Here is a 21,478-nt window from a genome sequence, read left to right on the forward strand (position 1 = left end):
CACTTGACAGAGTGAAGCCATCTGCCACTTCTTGTTTACACCAGTTCTGCAAAGCTAATCCCAGAGTCTCTGCCTTTTCTTATATTTTCAAACTCAATAAAAACACAAAGGCTTAAACACTAGAATAGGTGGCACATTTTAAATGCTTCTTCAAAGGCTGATTTGCTTCAGTGTTTTCTCATTATTAAAGTAGGGCATCTGCTCAAATAACAAAGACATTGTGCACAAAGAAAATGAAAATGCTGGAAAATCTAAGGTCAAGCAAGTTAATTTGAGTGTTAAGACTGTCCATGGTACAGCCAAGCTCAAATCTGTCTGGTATCTGTTCCAAAGTCAGTATCTTCATTCAAGGACTTTGCTCTCCCACCCTACAAATTCTTCTCAATGGCAGCCAAATTCTCATTGAAGCTGATGGGAACAAGCTCTGACACTTACATAAGTGAGTTCCCAATTCATGGGAACCATCCTTCTGAAATCAGTAGAGGCTACATTACTGTAGGTAACATAGAATTATAGAATCATTTAGGTTGGAAAAGACCTTTACAATCATCAAGTCCAACTGTTAACCTAACACTTGAGTTGCACCAGGGGAGGTTTAGATTGGATATTAGGAAAAATTTCTTCACTGAAAGGGTCGTCAAGCATTGGAACAGGCTGCCCAGGGAAGTGGTGGAGTCCCCATCCCTGGAGGTATTTAAAAGATGTGTAGATGTGGTGCTTAGGGACATGGTTTAGTGGTGGGCTCAGCAGTGTTAGGTTAACAGTTGGACTCAATGATCGTAAAGGTCTTTTCCAACCTAAATGATTCCAGGATTCTATGAATCTATTAATCTGATGGCATAACTGTTTTTTTATCCATCTAATTGTGCACCCAGTGACACTGTAATGTCCTCTCTTGGATACACTGCATAAGAAATGTTTGCAGAAGGACCTGTCCAGGTCTGGCACATATGCAATCTGCAGCCATTTGCCTCTATGTCCAAGGCTTTGCTGCGAGCTGTTGAGGCCATGCAGGGCTGCATGACCCTGCCCTGCGCTGCAAGTGGGCAAGTGAAGCCCAGGAGGGCAGCCCAGGTGCATTTCCCTGAAGCTGCCTCTGAACACAGGGTAAGAAGGGGCTTCTGGAGTCATCGGGGCTTGCCCTGGAGTCCAGTTCTCAGAGTTAGCAGGAGGCAGAGGAGGGAAAATAATGTTTTTCTAAGCAAGCTTCCCTGTGGGCCCTTTGCAGGCTATCCTCACCTGTCCCCAGAGCCTCTTGAGCAGGAGATGGCCACCTGCCAGCTCCTCACATCCTGACCCACTTTTCCTGAGAACTCAGCAAGGCAGAGTTTCACAGACAAGAGGAAATCCCTAAACAGCATGCAGCCCAGAGAGTGGAAAGGATTTTTTTGGGGGGGGTTGGGTTTGTTGTTTGTTGTTTTTTTTCCCAGCTTCCCCATAATGTATTTGGTAGCTTGCTGTCCCTGTCAGAGCGGGATCACAGCAGAAACCGGAGCTGGGAGGGCTCTTCCTACATGGGGGAGGCTTCCCAGCAGCACAAGGGATTTACTAATTGCGACCTTTCACTCCCTGCCCTTGCTGTGTCCCACCAAAGCCATGTGCAGTGGCAAGCTGCAGACAGGTTTGCTGGTGGCTGGCTACTTCGTCTACCTGCTGGTGGGTGCAGCTGTGTTCCAGGCTCTGGAGAGGACCGCTGAGAAGCAGGAGAAAATAGCAGCTGCCCGGATGAAGGAGGCTTTTCTGCAGAACTTTACCCACCTCACAGTGACAGAGATGGAGCAGTTTATGAAGGTAAGTGCCAGCCCTGCAGAAGCCCTTTCTCCCTCCTATTTCCCTATCAGATGTTGTTTCCTACTCAGCCTTGCTACACAGGTAACTTTCACTGCGTTCCTACTGATGTCGTAATTTGGATGATTTTAGAAAACCCCAAGCCCCTTCTCTGGTCTGAGCAGACAGGTCACACTGATGGTAAATACAGCTTGTTTAGCTTGACAAAACCATGTGTGTTAGCTATTAACAGTTCCCATGCCGTGATGTCCTGATTCTTTGGGGTCTTGCCTCCTGTTCATTTGGGTTTCGGTGGGGCTGTGCTTATCTACAATGGGTGGCATGGCAGGAAAAATGAGGCTGGCTGAAATGAATGGGTGGGGTTGCCACTTACAACAGTGTCACAGATAGCACAAAGGAACAATACGGCAAGGTCTGAACTAATCTGTTGGGCGAAAAAAAGAAGCCCAAATCACTACAAGGAGGGTGGCATAGTTAGGGTTTACTTTCTGAAGATGATGCAGAAGTGAAACAGGTAGCCTGGCCAAGGGAAAGGTGTTTCTGGTCACGGCACACAAAGCTGAGAATGAGTACAGTTGTCTCTTCATCTTTGGTATTTCCTAGCTGTATCTGCTACAATGCAGAAGAAAATGGGGAGTGCAGATAGCCTTGCTGCAAGCATTTCCGCATGAGAAACTAATGGAGCTCTTAATGGGCCAGTTCACAGGATAAGGAAAGGAGGGGAAGAACTGGTATTTCTAATAACGCAACCAGTGATCCAGCCCCCAGTTCACATATGCATGCACCTTCTTCACCTTTGATTTTTTTTTGCGAGTAGGAGAGGAAAACCAAAAAGAGGAACTTTTCAAGACAATGAAATCTTTGTGCAAGGGCTGTGGAATGATTTCTGTTAGCCTTGAATTTCTGGGACCCCAGAAAAAAAGATAGTGAGGGAGGAAATGGGGGGAAGACTTTTCTGGTGCAGTTTATTTCAGCTTGTGTCTTGCCTCTGGCAGGGCTCAGCCCTGGATTTTACCTAGGCTGTTTCTGTACAAACCAGCCTGCCTTCCAGATGTCTGGTCCAATACTCTCTGTTTGCTAAAGGCAGGGACAGCTGGATACTGTTTGGTTTTTTTAAATTATTATTTTTTTAACTTAAAAAAAAATTAACAGAACTTAGAATTAAAACCAAGGAAGAAGGGAAGAGTCTGAAAATGCATAACATGATAGATGATAGGGCTGGAGGCTCTTGGGAGAAACATCTAGTCAAACCCCCTGTGGCAGGGCAGTCTCAACTCAACCCAAACCATCTCTGACAGATGTTCATCTAACCTCATCTCAAAGGCCACATTGTAAGTATTGTGCATGTATGTTCAAACATGCAGTTTGGAGAAGAGGTTATATGTCAGGCTGAATTCTGATTGTGGTTGCACCAAGAGTAATGCTTTGCAAATCAATGGACTTTCTCTGAATTTAAATCTGTGACACTAATCAGAATACAGCCTTAAAATGAAATTCTCTGTGTATGTCGTGTACCCTGCTATAACTCACTGATGTCCTCCTGGGAGGGATCAGAGTCACTGCTCAGTGCGCCTGCATACAAGTGGATGATTAGGTCCTGGATCCACCACTGCTGTCTCAAGGGCAAACTCAAAACCAGCAACCAGCCACCCCATCACTTAAGCCAGTGGGCTGTCTTGTTCTGCCACGCCCTAGTCATCTTTAGGATCATTTTTTCCAAAGTACTTAGCCTAAAAGCATCAAGGTCCTTGACCATGCTAAAAGAAACAAGTTCTCCTAACACTCACTAGAGCAGTCAGCATAAACAGAGCAAAAGACCAACACTCAAAAACACTGCCTGGCTGCTTCCCAACCTTGGAGGTAAAGGTGTGAATAGTGTCAGAGTATTGCTGAGGACAGGTGAATGGTATTCACAGGAAAGGAGCAGTAGTTGGCTAAATCTGTAGTATTCTTGCAGCAAGAACTTGGGAAAAGCAGCCATGTTGATACCAAACTTTGCTTTCCCTCCCAGAACCTGACTGAAGCCATTCAGAATGGAGTATACCCTGTTGGAAATGAATCACAGATTGAAGACAGCAACTGGGATTTCAGTAACTCCTTCTTCTTTGCAGGCACGGTTGTCTCTACAATAGGTAGGTCTAATGCTTTCCATGTGAGTGTGTTTGTGTGTGTGTGATGTTTATTATGTCTTATTATCAGGACCTGAATGGATAATACTTGCAAGGATAAAAACTCCAGCCCTTCATGGTCATGGATGGTAAGCAGCAATGGACTTGGTCCTGAGACCTCACCACTGCATAGCTCTTCTTGCATTATTTTGGCTTGTGAAATACCAGTGGTTTTTCATATTCTTTCCCATTTGTTTCTTCTTTTCAAGCCATCTGTTAAAATATTCGCTCTGCTGCCATTTGTGGGTGGGAGATAAACTTCACTTTCCTGGTCCTTATTCTAGGGTCAAATAGACTTTAAATCCGAGAGTGCTGTAAAGCGTAAAAGAAAGGTAGGAAAGGTAGGAAAGAAGTGAATTCTGTTGGGACATGGACACTGCCTCGATAGCCTGTGCTGAGCTGTTAGTGCACATATTGAATTAGTAATATGCCAGGAGGAAAAGAATGGGAAGGAAGCAAGGCAAATGCTGAGACTTTTACACTGCTGCTTCAAGCTAGTCTGACCTTTTCAGGGGCTGCCTGCACCTGCCTGCCTCTCTCTTTCTCTCAAATATGCATCCTAAAAAGTGTAGGCCTGCCAAATTTAAACATAAAATCCACACTGTTGGCTCCTGCTTCACACTCTCACGCAGTGAAAGTCAAATCTATGTTTTAGCAGAGTGAAGCTGAGGCCTCACTCCCACTACACCCTAGGCACAGCTGCTCCACTGATCTGTGAGTGTGACATGTCACAAGGGCCCCAGTGGTGTCCCAGCATCATGGCAGGTGTGTAGGTGTTGCACAAACCCATGTGGAGACCTCCTGCTGTAGAAGAAAGAAAGGCTTCTGACCCATCACATCAATGACAAATGTTCCATGGTTATAACGTCACATATCAATAAAGCTTCCCTAGTTTGTCAGCACCCTGCTACTAGCCAATCCATTCCTTGCCACCACCTGTATTATTGTATTTTTTCATTACAGCATTTCTCTGCCAAACAAATCAGTCGCTTCCCGTCAAATTTGTTTCCCTAGTGAGGCAGACAGGCTGCCCCAGGAAAAGTGCAACTTTGCCTGTTTCTCTGCACCTTTGCCTCAGAGATCTGTTGTGAAAGTACATCAGGTACTTCCACTCATCTTCACCAGGTTTTGTCATGAAAATGGAGTATTTCTGCAACAGGGAGCACAAGACAGCTCAAGCATTTGGGGCCTTAGTAGCCAATAAATCAGTTGTTTTATTTGTCTTTCCCCCCAAATAAAACATTGCATTTTCCAAGTAATGGATGCCCTGAGATGAACTGTGCTCAGGAAAGTGCCTTTTCTCAGGGTCACTGACAGAGTAAGGACACACACAAAATACAGGACTCTTGCACTCAGCGATGTACCTCATGGGGTCTAAGAGGAACAAAGTCTCCAGTCCATTAAAGGACATGTTTGGAGTTCTGCAGCCGTTGTTCCACTACTTAGATAAATCCTCTTTTAGTAGGACTTTAAGACAAATATCTCTCTGACATGAATAAATCAGCCACCAGTAAGGTCTGGACTAATTAGCACCGTCTATTCTAACACACACTGTACTGCCTCCAGGACTGAAGCCAGTATCTGGACGTGCCAACTTACTGGCATTTAGTCAGGAAGGTCACTAACACACAAGCAGATCAAGAAGAAACTAGAGATGACTATATGTGATTCTGACATGGCAAACAGCCTGGGACTCCAGCCTTGATGTCTTCCAGGTCCACAGACGTCTGGTTTCTGTCTTTCCATGTATTTGTCACAGGACAGAGCACGTTTTCCATAACTGCTTTTAGATTGTGCTTTCATTCCCACTAAGGCTGGGTTGGGAGCACACAGTGCTTTCTGCATCCCCCAAAACATGTACAGTGAATCACTTCATCTGCTTACTTCCTTTTTCAGAGAAAAAAGAGTGCATGTGACCTGAGAACTGCTAGCCACATCTTTTGGGGTCAAAGGCAGGCCAGGTTGGGGTAGGTGTGAATGTGACTGTGAGCTGCTCCATTTCTCTGGAGTATCTCTTCTGACCCATGTTTTTTCATAGGCTATGGCACACTACGTCCTAAAACTGCTGGGGGCCAGATCTTCTGTGTCTTTTTTGCTCTGTTTGGAATCCCTCTGAATATTGTTTTTCTGCACCGTGTGGGTAAGATGCTCTCACTGCTGTGTAAAAAGCTGGGGAAATTCCTGTACGAGAAAGGAATGAGAAAGGTAATTCGCTTTACTTACTCAGTCACAGTTATATGCTCATTTCTAGTTTTTTTCTCAAGATATATGCTGGCATTATCCTCTATTATATTTGTTCTCATGCTGTGTTAGACATTGTGCTAGGAGAGGGAAAGAGACATTCTTCACTTGCAGAGCTAAACAGACAAGGCAACCATAGAGGAGATATTCAGAGAAAGGGATGGATTTTGTCTACCCATCTAAATGGCAGACATCCAGCCCCCTTCAGCAATCAATGGAGAGAGTGGGCACCTCATCCCACTCTCTAGACACTTATCTCAGGAACTAACACTCTAGGGAAGTACCTGTCTCCCTTTATAACCAGTACAGAGAGAGATGATTAAGCATTTCGTCTTGAGGCAGCAAAAAGGAGGTGAGCTGTAAAAAGAAGGTGAACTGTAAAAAGCTGTAAAAAGCTGTAAAAAGCAGGTGAGCTGTAAGGGTTTCAATGGATATTGACTCAATGCCTAGTGTGTCACCCCTCCTTATTCATTATGCAGTCCTTTAATCCCTCTCCTCCCTTGACTTTGACAGAAAGGAAGCATCAGGCTGAAGTTGTCCATTTGAGCCCAGTTGCTGAAAGGTGAAGAGGCACCTGCAAAGGGCTAGAGACGGGATGTGTCTTGCCTGGTTATGCCCCAAGTTATTTGCAGCTCCTCCCCTTCTCTCACCACTACTGAGGAAGTGAGAATAGCTTTTCTGTGTCTCCTACTGTAATTCTCTTTCAGGACAAGGTATGAATGCTACAGACGACCCTGTTTAAATTGCTAAATTTCTCCTCATGTCTGGCAAACTTAAATAGAACATAAGGCTTGATCAGATATAGACTCAAGCACATGCACAATGCATGAAGGCATGAAAAATTATCCAACAGTTGCCATTAATTTTCAGACAAACTGGACTTATAAAATTCTATACATAAACTATATGTGCATCTGGCTGATAAATCTTAATATATAACAAGTCTTTTTCTCCAGTCAAGGCTTCTTCATGACTGCTGGGAAATAGGATAGTTCAAAAGCCACTGTCCAGGCACTTCTTCATCAGGAGCTCATTTGTTAAAGGTCTTCTTGTAGTAAGGTATCCACTGGGTAGGAGCCAAGTTGTGGCACTGATGCAATGAGAAATAAAGTCAACAATCAAGCCTCTTGGAGATAGTACTGTCAGAAATGGTGTAAATATTTTTTTAAAAGTCATTTTCCCAGGCAAATTTGAATGCTCTTTAGGTGCCACACCTGAATACCTGAAAACTAAAAGTGAAGTTGTCTGGTGAAAAGTGGAAATAGTCTGACTCCAGTAAAAGTCATTGGATAGGAATTCCTCCTATCCTCATGGTCATTGGAGGTTGATACAATCAAATAAAAGGCTACATCTCCCAAGGCTACTGTGGACATGCAACACCCATAACACATGGCTTCCCCCTGCTTCAGAGCAAGGCTAGGGTACTTTTAGAGGAAGAGCACTCAATACAAATCCTTCAGTTCCTGTGGTCCTAGTAGGTATTCCTAGATAGCCACCCATTTTGAATAGCCACCATTATATATGGCCTGCCAGTGTGTCAAATCATGATCATAATTAAATTGGTTTCTTTCTTTTTCAGAAGAAGATCAAATTTCTGACCCTTTTGTTCTTCCTGGCAATGGGGATTCTAGTTTTTCTGTGCTTGCCATCACTCTTCTTCCAGATGACAGAGGGCTGGTCCTACAGTGAAGGAATTTACTTTGCATTTATCACCCTGAGCACCATTGGCTTTGGAGATTATGTAGTAGGTAAGGTTGATTTCAGAGAGGAGACACTGCAAAGCGCCAGGGTTATGACTGTCATTACCATGGGTTGACTGCACAGGCCACCAATGTACTGTAGAGACAAATCTTCAGTCTGAGTCTTTGACTAGTCTTAGCCTTGTACAGTTCTGGGGGAAATACTCATTTCTCTGGGATTGCATGTGCTGACAAAAGCACAGAATTGTCTAAATATAATGAAATGTGGTGCTTTGGGGTGCAAAGAAGCCAAATATTTTGGGGAGGGAAGGGGAAGTGTAGGGGGAGAATTCAAGGAGCCTAGGAATTTGCATATACCAAAAGGGAACAGTTTGTGACAGTCATACAAAATAAGGCATGTATCCCTGCTTTAGCCATCTAAGACTTTAAAAGTGTAGTTTCAAAGTGTAGATTAAAGAAATAAGTGGTCATGTTTCAGAAGACATGATTTTACACAACAGACTGAGAGGTGGAAATCCCAGTCATAGGAAAATGGGGAAATCTACTCACTTTATGAGAAGTGGGGCTTAAAAATATATATCACTGCGAAAGTGGCCTTCTTTAGTCTCCTGTGCATCACTGGAGGCTCTCTGTCTTCACAAGCCAGAGCTTAGGATTTCCCCTAAAGAAAAACTGTGTAAGTTACACTCCAGCATGCTGGACTGCTTCTCGAAACACTTCCGTGGATCTGCTGACCAAAATACACTCTCCATGGAATAAGCTTCCAGAGGAACTCCAAAATGATCACCAGGAGCCAAATCAGTGTCCACAGAAGAAGCAAGCAAACACCTGGACTCCACGGAGCATCAAAGATTTCTCTACAACAACCTGTCCTGCCAGCATCTTGCCAGCCTGAACTTCTCTTCAGTGGGGTTATGAGAAGGAAGCTCTGAAGCTAATACTTGAGCACCAATGCTGTCCCTACACAGAATCTGGAAGCCTCACGTCCCTTTCCAATGGACAGACATCTACCACACAACAAACCCTAGGCTCTTAAGTCTTGCAGAGGTGCAAGAGGGGCCTTGGAGACTGGCTGGCAGCCTTGCTGTGTGTTTTAAAGATTTCTTACATCAGGCTGAGGACTTTGGCAGAGGGAGCCCACAACCTTTTCCAGACACTGTCTGATGTTCCCTGCTGACCTTAATTTCTCTGAGTCTGCTAAAGAGGCTGGATAGTGCTTTGACGATCCAGTTGACATCTTGCTTGTTTGCATGAGTTCAGTGATCATAATGATCTTGCAGCCTAGCTGATGGTTAATTCATGCAGTGGCAATGAGTTGATTAGGCCACATTTCGCCAAGTGATCCCAGCCAGCTAACTGCTCCCCGTTGCTACAAAACACAGGAAACCAGTGTCCTCTGAAATTCCCCTTTTCACATAATCCAGAGGAAGATTGCTTGTCTCCAGCAGTGGTTAGGCAGTATTGACATGAACACGACACAGAACTCAGGCATCAGGAAGGAATCTGTATCACACAACAGTGGCCTCTTCGCTCACTGTTTTCTCCAGCCGAGGCCAATCTTTGTCACTACAGTGGAGGACAATAGGGCACAGGCATTTCTTTCTCAACCATCTGTAGGACTGATAACCCTGGCCTGTGTGATACTGAGCACCTCAAACTTCAGTGACATGGAATACAGGAAGGTGGAGAATGGCTGGTGCTGTGCAAAAAGTGGACATCAAACTGGTGCGTTCTCTTGCCTTGTCCAAATTACAAGTGTGTTTTACAATAATGACAGCAAGTCACAGCCTGAAAACCACTACCTGCATAGTGCTTTCCTCCTCTGCAGCCATCTTATTTTACAAATACAGTTTAAAAGTAACTATTAGATAGGCCTCCTGGCTCTGTAATTTCTTCTTCATTAGGATGACTTAACTGGAGCCGAAATATTTTTTCCTGCAGTATTTATCTCAATTGGCCTTAAACAATGGTGATAAAATGATGATAAGTTTAATGCCTCACACCTTCACAATGAAACAAGCAGAAACAATGACTGCTCTGAGGATTATGTATTTAGAATTGATTACAGACGACAAATGGATTTGTGCTGGCCAAGTGGAACACAACAGGTTTGAGTTTATTTGCATTTTAGTAATTCAAAACTGGTTTGTAGCTGTTGTACTTCAAGCATGAGATAAAGCCTGTGGTGGTAAGGAGACATCCTTGTAAGATGGCAGAGTCTGGATTTAACTGTTTGTAATACATGTACACATAGGTGATCCTTCTAGGGTGAAACTCCCCTTGGGCTGTAAACCAAATTTATGCCCTGCTGAAGTCCGGTTTTGAGTTAACATTACAGAGATATTACTAGTTGCTTTGCTAACCCAACATCATGAACTTTAAGATAAGAGCACAAAAGGAGATGCTTTGTAGCAAGGCTGGCATCCCCTCTGCCAACTCAACCCCAGCAGAAGAAAAAGAAACAGCTGTTGGATATCTATTCATGAGGACAAACCAGCCTAGTCCTGCCCCATTTCCAGAGCTCTTGCGTGACGAAGTATAAAAATCCTGCACATTGATCTATGCAGTACAGAGCACTGCAGGACTTGAAAAGAGTTGCCAGCATCCTGGCTCCTTCTGGGCAGCTTCGCAATGGAAAATGATCCACCAGGTTTGTGGTGATCTCCCTGTCCACGCACACTGCTGTGTTATCTGCTATGTGGAGTCACCCTTGACAGTGACTTATAGCACTCAATAAGCAGTATCACCAAGTTTTCCTGCAGATGCCAGGGCCATACCAGCTGTATCATGATGATAATGTTGTGTGGGACTAAGTGCAGTAGGAGCAAATGCTCTCTGTATGTTGGTGGTGGATTGCTGATGTCTGAAGAAACAAACAAAATGACCCATGCAGAAAAGCGGGTGTGCGATACTGGCTGATGCTAAGAGGTCTGGAGTGCATGAAATAAGCTTCAGTCCACTGGTTTCCAACACAGAAAGCGTTCTGACACGTGTTCTTCGCATGTGTCAGTGAGTTCTCATCAGTCACCTAGTTTTTTAATGGAAGAAGCTCCTAAAGCCATTCAAAAGTAAAGAAGGAATTGCAACTACTCTCTTTGTATGATCAGCGGTACCTATAATTTAAAGCAAATATTTATTAGGTTATAATCACACTTTATAGGAATACACAGAATTACAATAACTTAGGTAGTAATAGTTGTGTGGTTATAGTGGCCCACTGTGTTCTGCTTTTTGTGCTTTGGGAATTTGGAAATATTTTCAAGATAATACAATACAATTTTACACTACTTGCCACATCATTGCATTTACCTGTAGATGCAGAGGTTGAATTGGGATTGGTATGCTGTAAGGGGAAAAAAATATCCTGCTCTGCTGGTAATTCACCTCAATCCCATTATATCTTTTTGACAGGCTAGCATGATTGTGCTAGCATATACCAGTTTATTGCAACAACAAGAGACTTGCCCAGCCTTAACCTAATGCTGGGGAGGTGAGAGACTCCACTACAATGAAAAAGTCACCTGAAAGTACTCAACGTAAAATACATTGATTAATTCATTAATTCACTTTACTCAGGCAAAGCAATTTCAACTTGTTAATTTTTTTCTTCTTTCTCTCCCCTTATCTGCAGGTAAACAGCCTGACAGGAATTACTTTTCCTACTACCGAACTCTGGTGGCTATTTGGATTCTTTTTGGCCTTGCCTGGATTGCTCTCCTATTTAATTTGTTGACAACGGTACTAGAAGATACTGAGAAAATAATTGTCAAGGATCTCCATCAAATTGGAAAGGTGAGTAAGGACAATGAAGCAAGCCAACAAAGAAGATGCTGGCCTGCTCAATTTATTCCAGAAGAAGAACTACTACCACCACATGCTGGAGGGGATGCACAGAAAATGGTGTCATTAACAGCAGGTTCTGAACACACAGAAAATGAAAAAAATGCTTTTCCTTATAGCAAAACTATTGCCATAACATATGAGAACTGAATTCTTCATTGGAGAGTTGCTAGTGGATTATTCTAAAGAAATTCCCATTGAAATAAAATTTCTCCTACCTTTTGCTGAGATACAGCCTTTCAGAACTCAAGACTTACAGTTACACAAAGCCAGAATATTAATGGTAAGAAATTTGCTCCTCAATTTGCAGCTAGGTTGTGCTAACAACCTGAGAAGTGCACTTGTTTTGCAAGGCGTTTTTAAGGTGCTTCCACAAAAATGCAGAGGAGGGACATGGTAGAGCTTGCTGGTTCTATTTGGATTTTGCTGTATGCAAGAAATCATGTCTCTTCCAGGAACTGACATGCACAAGCTTTTCTGAGACATTGCATAGCACCTCTGGAAGAAGAAATAAGGGTATATAACTTAACAGATGCCTGATTTGAGCCATCATATTGGATAAGCTGTTATGATCTGAAAGACATGTTTAAATGACAAGACCTGGGCTCAGTTCAGAGACACTAGAAGCATCTAATGGACAGGGTTAGAAAAAGGTCAGCATGTTAAACATTAGTTCTACCTCTTCCTGGTTTATACTAAGATGAATAAAGGCAATTTCACCTTCTATCCCTGTGGCTTTGAAAAACCTTTCTGATGGTGTTTATAAAGAACATATAAACCCATGTCTTTAATTCATATTTTATAACAATTTTATTCTGTAAGCATTTTATAAGAACAGAGACTGGTTTGAATGGAGGAGTCCTCACTTCATCGGAGCTATGCTGCTATGTTTGCATTCCGTAGGAGCTATAAAGTAATTTAAAAACTATTGTGCTGTGCTAAGGTAGCTTCCCAAGTGCAAGTGTTGTCTAAACAGTGCAGCCTTACCTTCAACCAGGTAAAAAAAGGATGTCAAATCTGGGCATGGTGCTTCAGATGTACCACCTGGCATGTAGGCCATCCCTGGGTGAAGACCCTGGCCTTTAAAGGCTCGATCTATGTGTCAGGTGTCGCCTATGTGTCAAGAGTGCACGAAAACCCTACCCTGAAGTGCTGGCAAAGCAGCTGTGGTAGACACAGTCATAGAGGTGAAAAGTCCCATGGGTGTATATGGTTACACTAAAAGTCAGTCTAGTCCAATATCCTGTCTCTGATCATGCCTACTAGCATATGACTCTAAATAGCATAAGAATGAGGCAGCTCTGCCATGCTCCCACACTGGGGTGCAATTGCTCTTCCAGTAGGTGGTGGCTCAAAGGCTGCCCAAACAAGAGGTGGGGTCTTTGTACTTCAAAGTCCATGAACTTGCCCAAATGCTGAACTCACATTAGCACCCACAGGACCCACCCAAGGCAGTCCATAGGTTCAGTACATGAAGTGCCTCCCTTTGATGATGCTGAACGTGTTGCTTGACAGGTTTTTGTGAGATCCTCAAGTTTCTATTTTGTCAGTCAGTGAATAATTGTTCTCAACTCACCCTCCGGGTGTTAGTTACAGCAAGACCAGCCCTTGCCAGAGCTATTCCTGTATGAAAGGGAGAATAAATTACAGCTATAAAGTAATTTTAGGCCATAAAGATGCAATCAGCCTTGAAGTTGAATTCATAACTATTTCAGTCAAACAAAACCACACTTCTTACCAAAACAGCTCTGCTGGTTCAAGACCTGGCACGTAGACCTGACCACATATGTACTTTCTTTCCCCCCCCAAATTGTTTTCCAGTGTTGCCCTCAAGGCTGACTTCTCGCCTAATATGTCTCATTCTTAGTAAACCTTTCTGAGGCAGCAGGAACAAGAACTGACCGAAATCAGGGCAAGGTGGCAGGGGTATCATAGGACACCGTGGTCCTTGTGCAAGCCATGAATGTGTTGCTATCACAAGGCAACACCATAGCCAGGCAGAGAAAGCAGCTGGATGCTCCCGGGCAAGGATCTCTTCATGTCTCTATGTTCCCCTCTCACCAAGAATTGACTCACATCATTATTTTCCAGGCATCATTTTTTCTCTTCTGTCTTTTCCCAGCCCTTCCTACAAGGACCATTAACCCCATTCCCAACCTAACAGAGGTACTGTCAGGGCTGGTTTAGGGAGAGGTGGTCCTGCCTTGGGCTGTGATGGCCATTTTGCACAGTCTCTGTGCCAACTGTGCCATTTTGCACAGTTCCTTCCAGGTCAGTTCCTGGTGTTTGATGCCCCCCAGCCCCAAGGTGGCAGGCAGGGCCTGTGGGCCAGCACAACGCATGTCTATTTGCTGTCTCTATTGCTGGGGAGAAAGAAGAGTCTCAGAGGAACATCTTGAAGTCAACACACCTCTGAAGGGTTTTCTTCAACTTGTTCCCACTGTCCCGCTTGCTCCCTGTCATGACAAATAACACAACTGGCCCTGAAACAAACTGGTAATGTCCCATTGCAACACAGAGCAATCGAGGATGCTTGTTTAGACATTTCAGGAAGGGGAAGAGAGATGGCCCATGGACTCTGACTGTAAAGAGCAAGCACAGAGTAGCTCTTTGAGGAGAATAGGACAAATTGTCTGTCCTTCACATTGGTGGGTGTCTAACAACGAGCCATGAAAACCAAACACTTCCCGTTTCCAAAAGTCAGTCTGCCCTGTGCAGCTATTGTCATAAGGTGCAGGCAATTCACGTTTTAACTCATCCCACCTCGCCACACTCCCCGGGTAAGGATGTGTCCCCCCAGACAAGGCACAGAGGGACTGAACAACTCACCCAGGGCCAGGGGATGTGGGAAACATGAGCCAGGAACGGCCGTCATGGGGCTGTCCTCCTTCAGGCACCAAGAACTGAGGTGTCCCTTCAGCTGTAGATGCCAGCCTAGGAACAGAGAAAACACATCCACAAGCATAAAAAACATAAAAGCTCTCAGGAGTATTTCAGATAACTGCCCTAAGAAAGAAGACTAGCCATTCATAACTCCTCATACCCACAGGGAGAACGTTCAAAGAAGGGTCTCAGCTTTGCTTCTTGTGCCCTCTCGTGGCTGTGTGCAGCAGACCCCCTCCCTTTGCATTTCTGCTAAGTTCGGGCAGTTTTACTCTATCTCCTACTGTGCAGTTCAGCTGATGTAGCTGGTACAGCCCTGGCCAGTGCAAGTCCCAGGACTGCAGCTTTGTCAGTGTGAACCAGAGGAAGACACCCTGTATTTTTATGCGATTCTTACGAGCTTCCTAAGGGCTAAAACACACCTCATTCTCAAGAAAGAGATGGGGATGGGCACCCCGAACTGGTCCAGCCAGGGATCCTGCCTTGTACCCATATTGAAACAGCTTTGTGGAGGTCAGCTGGGGATGCAATGGCTTTCTGTCAGCAAAGCATCGTGCGAAGGACCCTCAGTGGCAGCATGCACAGTGCTGACAACGGGATATGCTCCGACCACATGCTCCATGCACCAGCTTCCCCTGCATAATGTCTGCTACAGGACCAAGGCACACATTCACACCCTCTGTCCCACAGGGAAAGGGATTGGTCCAGAAAAAAATCTGAAAAATGGCAGGTTTGGGTGCAGGCTTTGGGGCCAGGCTTTGGGGCCAGGATGAGCTGGCCTGCTCTGTGACAGCCTCGAGGGCGGGCAGTGCCTCATGTGGCAGAAGGGGTGGAGATAGAAGCTGTAGACACGTGGAAGAAAGAGCCAGCACCAAAGGGTGTGTGGTCCTCTGCACTGGGAAAGGCAGGGGAAAAACCCGGGAAAGCTGCAAGCCAGGGTGGGAGAGGAACTTTCTTGGATATGATATTGTTTCTCATGCTTACATTGAACAATAAAGCTGTCTCCAGAAGGGCTTAGGCACAGCAACAAATCTCTCCAGGGCTAGAGCAAGCAGTCTCTTATAGCCTTATCATCCCCTGAGCACCGCACAACTGCAGCAGATCTTGTCCTCACATCACCCCTGAAAGGGGGAGCTGTTGTGCAGATAGGAGGGGCCCCAGAGAAAATTAAGTGTATCACCTGAGCTCATGCATGAAACTTTTAGCAAACACCTGGGCTGGTGCTCTCTCAACCAGGACCAGGTGTCCTGGTATGGCTTACTAATAAATTAGACCCAGCTAGTGGTTCTATAGTTGCTGAGGTTAAGAAAAATAATCTTGAATCGAGAGCAAAGTTAGAACAGAGCATCTCCTCCACAGCTGGAGATTTAAAATGGTCCCAAGACTTTTAATTCATGAGTGTAAGCCAGGCTCTGGCTCTTCTTCTGCACGTTCTCCTTGCCCAAGGGACAGAAAACAGGAATAAAATCCATTCCGAAATCCCTGTTCTGCCAAGCGGCGAGGCAGCAGCAATTCTCCAGAGACCAGAGAGAGGTTCTCCATCAGCAGATCTGCACAGCCTGGAGCCTTTCCCGGGAGCTGTTCAAAAGTCTTCGCTGTGACCCAGCCCCACTGCACTGCTCAGGGAAATCCAATTTTCATGGAGCAGCCTCTTGTGCAACTGCCAGCTCTCCCACTGCAGCTTGTTTTCAAATGGGAAACATTTCCAAGGCAAGCCAAATACTTTCCCATACATTAAATCAGTTGCTGAAAAACTCCAGGAGTATGATCATGAAATACATTATCTTGGATTAAATGGCAGCAGCATGTTCCTGCATTCAGTCTGGGCTGCTCCTCAAACATCACCCGCATTTTTGCTGCCAGCTAGAAAATAGTGTGCATTTCTGCACTTGAAACCAAGGAAATGCCATGAGGAATTATCCTTCCCTCAGAAAGAAGCCCCTCAGAAATTCAGTTGCCTCCAGAGAGAATAGGAGAAACTGAACTTTGATCTGTCTCTAATTAGTATATGGGATTGTTTAGGGATCTTTTGAGGTCTCCTTCAATTAATAGCCAGTTCATTTGGAGAGATTAGTTTTTTTCTGGAAGCAGAGAGACTACTCAAAGCAGTGGAACAGCCTGGCTAATGTAACATCATATAGCCAGTGGGATAGTTTTTTTACAAAAATTACTAAACGTGGGCCACACACATGCTGTTTTCCACTCTGTCACACTTGGACATGTACTTTCTCGCCTGACTCGTGACCAAAAGGCACTGGATCCAGCTCTGAACTGTTTTAACAAACATAACTAATCACTGTCCAAAGGCCTGTTCTCCATCCCTCACGATCGTACCCAAAGAAACAAAAAAATCAGATTTTTGGTGTCAGCCAAATCCCCTTGTACCATTCCAGCAGGATTCAAAGTGGTCTTGAAGATTTCCTGTGAGGTTTTATACCAGGTCTCACACTATAAGGAAAGGCATCCCTGGGATCCCTGGCACGTGCAGCTGAGGACCAGCCTGGGGCAACATTGCTGATTCCATGCTAGCAAAGGCAATATTTAGCTGTTCTGGGGCTAAAAAGTTGGGGGGAAGCAAAAATGCTGCCCTCCAGAAAACCTTGTCCATGCTCTTGCATCTCTGCAGCCAGCCTCACCTCCACCTCAGGACAGGAATTCAAACAGCTCCAAATCTGCTTGGAAAATTCAGCATTTTCTATCACAAGGGGTTCTGGACTTGATTAGGGTAATTCTCTACCAGAGGTTTGGAAAGGCTCATTTTGCTGAGTTAAAGTTAGGGCAATTATTGAATCCATTTAATTACCGGTTCAACATGATTTAGGAGATATGTCTCCTGAATAAAAACTTTCCAAATTTCTCTTCCAATTATTCTCACATATGTGGTTGGAAACCATAGCTGTACTTTTGTGGTGAGATGTCAAAGCATGAAATAATACATCCCCAGAAAGAGAGATATACTGATAAGCAGAACGATAATAATAATAAGCATGCGTCATTGAAAAATGAAGGGAGGTACAACTTACAATTTAAGTTAATGGCTTCCTTGAGAGGGATTAGTCAGAAAGATGCTGATATTCTCAAAGAATAAACGTGGCTTGAGGTGAATCCAGCTTCTCAAAGTAAAAGATGATTGTTCATCATAGAAAAGCATGGTGAAAATCATGCATCAAGACCAGAAAAGAACATGTCAGAATTTTTGCTGAAAATCCCCCAGAATTCACAGTTTCATTCATTTAAATGACTCACTGAGTGCTTTAAAAACAAGGTTAAGGTCTTAAATTTAAAATAGCTTTAGACATTTACTAGAAACCAAGGATGAAACCCGAGCAGAGATCTGTCTATTCTCAACTTCAAAAGTCCAGGCATTCATCTCAAAATATAATACACACTGTCTCAGAATGAGAAAGATGCAAGAAGCCCAGTATAGGCACCTTCCAATTGCTAGACACCAATTCTCCCTATTCAAGCAGTCTGCCTCTTCACAAAACATGCTGGAGCTATTCAGCATCTCTATTGTGCAAGTCTGTTGCAACAGAAACGCTGGGGTCAGGGCATGTATATTGCCCAAAAGTAGATATAAATCAATTAGAGATTAAATGCCCACCTCTGCAGAACTTTGGCCAGTTTCCCAATTGCCAGGATAAAATTCCAGTACATAAATTTTTTTTAATAGATTTTTTTTCCTTCCTTCCTTATTTCTTTCTTCCTTACAGCCCTCAAGTTGGTGATGGGATGAAGAATGGATGCAGCAGAGCTCACTACAGTCCCAGAAATGCTTGGGCAGCTCCTAGAGAAACATGGCCCAGCAGCAAGGTCTACAAAGTGCTTAGAAGTTGAGTGTAATAGCAGCAGTGGTAGCACAATTTGGTGATGCCAAATAGCCAAAAATTGCCAGGAGGAAACCAAAAAGAGGAATTCTCGGCAGTGTTGTAAAAGTCTATTCCTTGCTTGCACTAAGTCTCTGAGCAAAAGCTAGAATACAAGCTGCCCAGGCTCTTTGCTCAAACATTGCTCATTTGTAGGGCTGGGGTTTGGTAATGACACTTCCCAGTCATCATCCTACAGCCCTCTGTAGGGGCTCAGCCTGCCTTGGCAAACCAACCAGAAAAGGTGGAAAACATCATCTTAGGATGCAAATGTTAAGGGAGAAGCACGATTTCTGGTGCATGACAATTTGCATACTGGTATTTGTAGTAATAAACAGTAATAAACCAAAGTGGGTAGGGCTTTGGTGTAGCAGTCAGGGTACCTTTCAGCTACACTTCTGGGAAGTTAAAAGCATGACTGGAAATTTCCATAGAAAGAGCTTTGCTTTGGCACACAGTTTTCTCAGTTAATATAGTTCATGGGCAAAAGCAAAGAGTGGCAACCTCATGCTAAAAACCCCAAAGCTCTTACTTCACAGATGCCAAAAAGCAGAGAAATGAGTTACAGAAACGTTGCCACTCCACCACCAGGACCATCCATCATACGTGGTGACAGCATAGCAAGGAGAGGTGGCACAGAGAATTACAGGCAGAGCCCTCTTCCTTATGGGATTATGGATAGTGGCTCATTTTTGGGGTCAGCAGTGTAAGACAGCCTGCATTGTAGGTGAACCCCCCTTATGAACATCAGCGATGCTCCAGATGTCATCAGCTGAGAAAATAAGTCAATTTTCCATCATCTGAAAGCCTAATTCATTTTCCCTGACTTTTAAACTTGGTCAGATCACGGCTTGTCTTGTATCCAGACCTGCCTTATTTGATTTGGAGCTCATGTCTACTGACCACATCATGAGCAGATGTCACTAACAGAGGGAACCAGAGCAAACATGCTAAATGCTACCCAAATCAGCAATAGGATTTCAGCAAATATATCCAGACAGTTAGGCATGCCCCAGGGTCAAATCACCCTGGCACAGCCGGATAGCCAAAAAAAATGTTTCTTACAAAATGCAACCATGAAGATGAGCAAAAAAAGCCATGTAGAAATAACTGTGCACACACTGCCACAGCATGGCCTCCAGATGTCAGCATCAACCCAAGCAAGAGAGACGCACAGCACAAATGGTGCAGAAAAACCCCACTTGCAGGCTATGCCTTCCAGAAACACTCCCCTGCAGCCCCTGCTCTCCTGCCTGGGACAGACAGACAGACAGATAGGAGGGTTTCCAATTCACCTGGAAAAAGTACTCGGTTCACAGACAAAACCAAGGGATGTAGTTTGTAGCCATGCATGCAAGTGGTTTACATGCATGTTATACTGACGTAGACCACATACGTGCTTCTGTACATGTAGGTGCTCATCACCTATCACCTATGTGAGATATAGATAGATAGACAGATAGATAGCTAGAACTTTTGGTGTTAAGAATAAAAGGCTCTTTGCCAACAGCTTTACATGAAGGCAAAAGCAAGGTATGTCCTCCAGTACCTTTTCTAACCATATGCATATTCATCTCTCCCAGTACACATCCCTGTGTGCCATGCAGCTGATGAGCTGAGAAACACAGCAATCAGCCCTGGATAAAGGAACTGAGAACATAAGCACGGGTCAGATCCCCCAGTGGTGTAAGGCAGCATGCCTTCAAGTCTATGTAGTAAGGTCAATGTTAACTGATCAAGAAGTTGATTGTCTCCTGTATTCCCCTTGGTTTGCTAAGTTCATTTTGTGACACTTTTAGCAATACAAATTTGCCTATTAGAAAGAAAAAAGGCTTTAAAACATCCCATCTCTGCCTCCTCTTCCCCTTAACTCTGCCCTCTCCTTACAGCCCACAAGATTTAAATGCATCCAAAATTTATCGGGAAGGAAAAGGCCCCAAATTCTGCTCAAAGCAGACATTTACATTGTCCCCGTCACAGTGTGGAGCTGTGATGCAGAATAAAGTCACGAATACAGCAGCACGGCCCCTGACACCAAGCATTGAGGCAGCAGAGGTGTGAGACCCAACAGAGACTGCTGATCACCCTTCCACAGACTGCGGAGGGATGCGCAGGGTGCCAGGGAGCATCCTCCAGCCTAACCTTGCACCTGCAGATAACTGGTGGGAGATTCAGGGGCTGTTTATTTAAACACATACTCCCCCTTAACACCAGATCAAAAAAAAATTAATGAAGGAGATGCCAGATTCCTCAACTCTTGTAGGGCACAGAGGTGTTGTTTTTACATGAAAAGGCCCTCAAGATCCTCCTGCACCAAAATGTTCATCCTGAGAGCAGAGCTGCACATAGCAAAGTTTGAGCGGGCCGGGGGTGCCTGGAGGGGTTGTGACACAGAAGATTAATGGATGTCTTCCAGCCATAGGTTGTCAGTTAAGTCAAGCACTGCTAATGCGGGATGTTGTCCCGAGACCTCTGTTAGCACAATGACGAAGCTTTTTTTAAGTCCTCTGTGTAAAAGGCATAATCCTCCTATGCCAATGGATCATATCCTTGAGATCCCCAGAGAGCAGGACAAATGTGGAAAGAAAGGGAAAGGAAATCCTTTATTTCATAATGGTGCAAACAGACATGTCAGGAGAATTACATCAACATGCAGCACATGTGAAATTTAATACTCCTCCTAATGCATTTAGATGAGGCAAAATGCAAAGTCTATACTGCCTCTGGGAATAATTCTGGTAGGAAGCTTTCACCACTAGGAACCAAGGACTTTCTACTTACTCTGGAATTTGAGCCTTTGTTTTCAAAGCCTTCCTGAGAGACTTAAAAATCAAGTTTGTTAAGTGTACATTACTCTTTGAAGATCTGTCTTCCAGAATGAAACACCAGTGCTCTTCCCAGCAATGCTGGTGTAAATCAAGAGTAGCATGCTTGAAAATCAGTAAACATTCAATGGGGCCGCAGACAATCTGCAAAAGAGAAAAGCCTAATC

General features: G+C 44.2%; 1 protein-coding gene across 1 annotated transcript; it reads left to right on the forward strand.

The window, feature by feature from the left end:
* The first annotated feature begins 1,440 nt into the window (after positions 1-1,440).
* LOC140653626 (potassium channel, subfamily K, member 16-like) lies at positions 1,441-11,887 on the forward strand. The gene is made up of 5 exons (XM_072865910.1): positions 1,441-1,791; positions 3,800-3,920; positions 5,995-6,161; positions 7,777-7,945; positions 11,529-11,887. Exons 1-5 carry the CDS (start codon positions 1,441-1,443, stop codon positions 11,885-11,887), a joined length of 1,167 nt encoding a protein of 388 aa, XP_072722011.1.
* The last annotated feature ends 9,591 nt before the right edge of the window (positions 11,888-21,478 follow it).

Source organism: Ciconia boyciana, chromosome 6, assembly GCF_034638445.1.
Source record: "Ciconia boyciana chromosome 6, ASM3463844v1, whole genome shotgun sequence".
NCBI lineage: Eukaryota > Metazoa > Chordata > Aves > Ciconiiformes > Ciconiidae > Ciconia > Ciconia boyciana.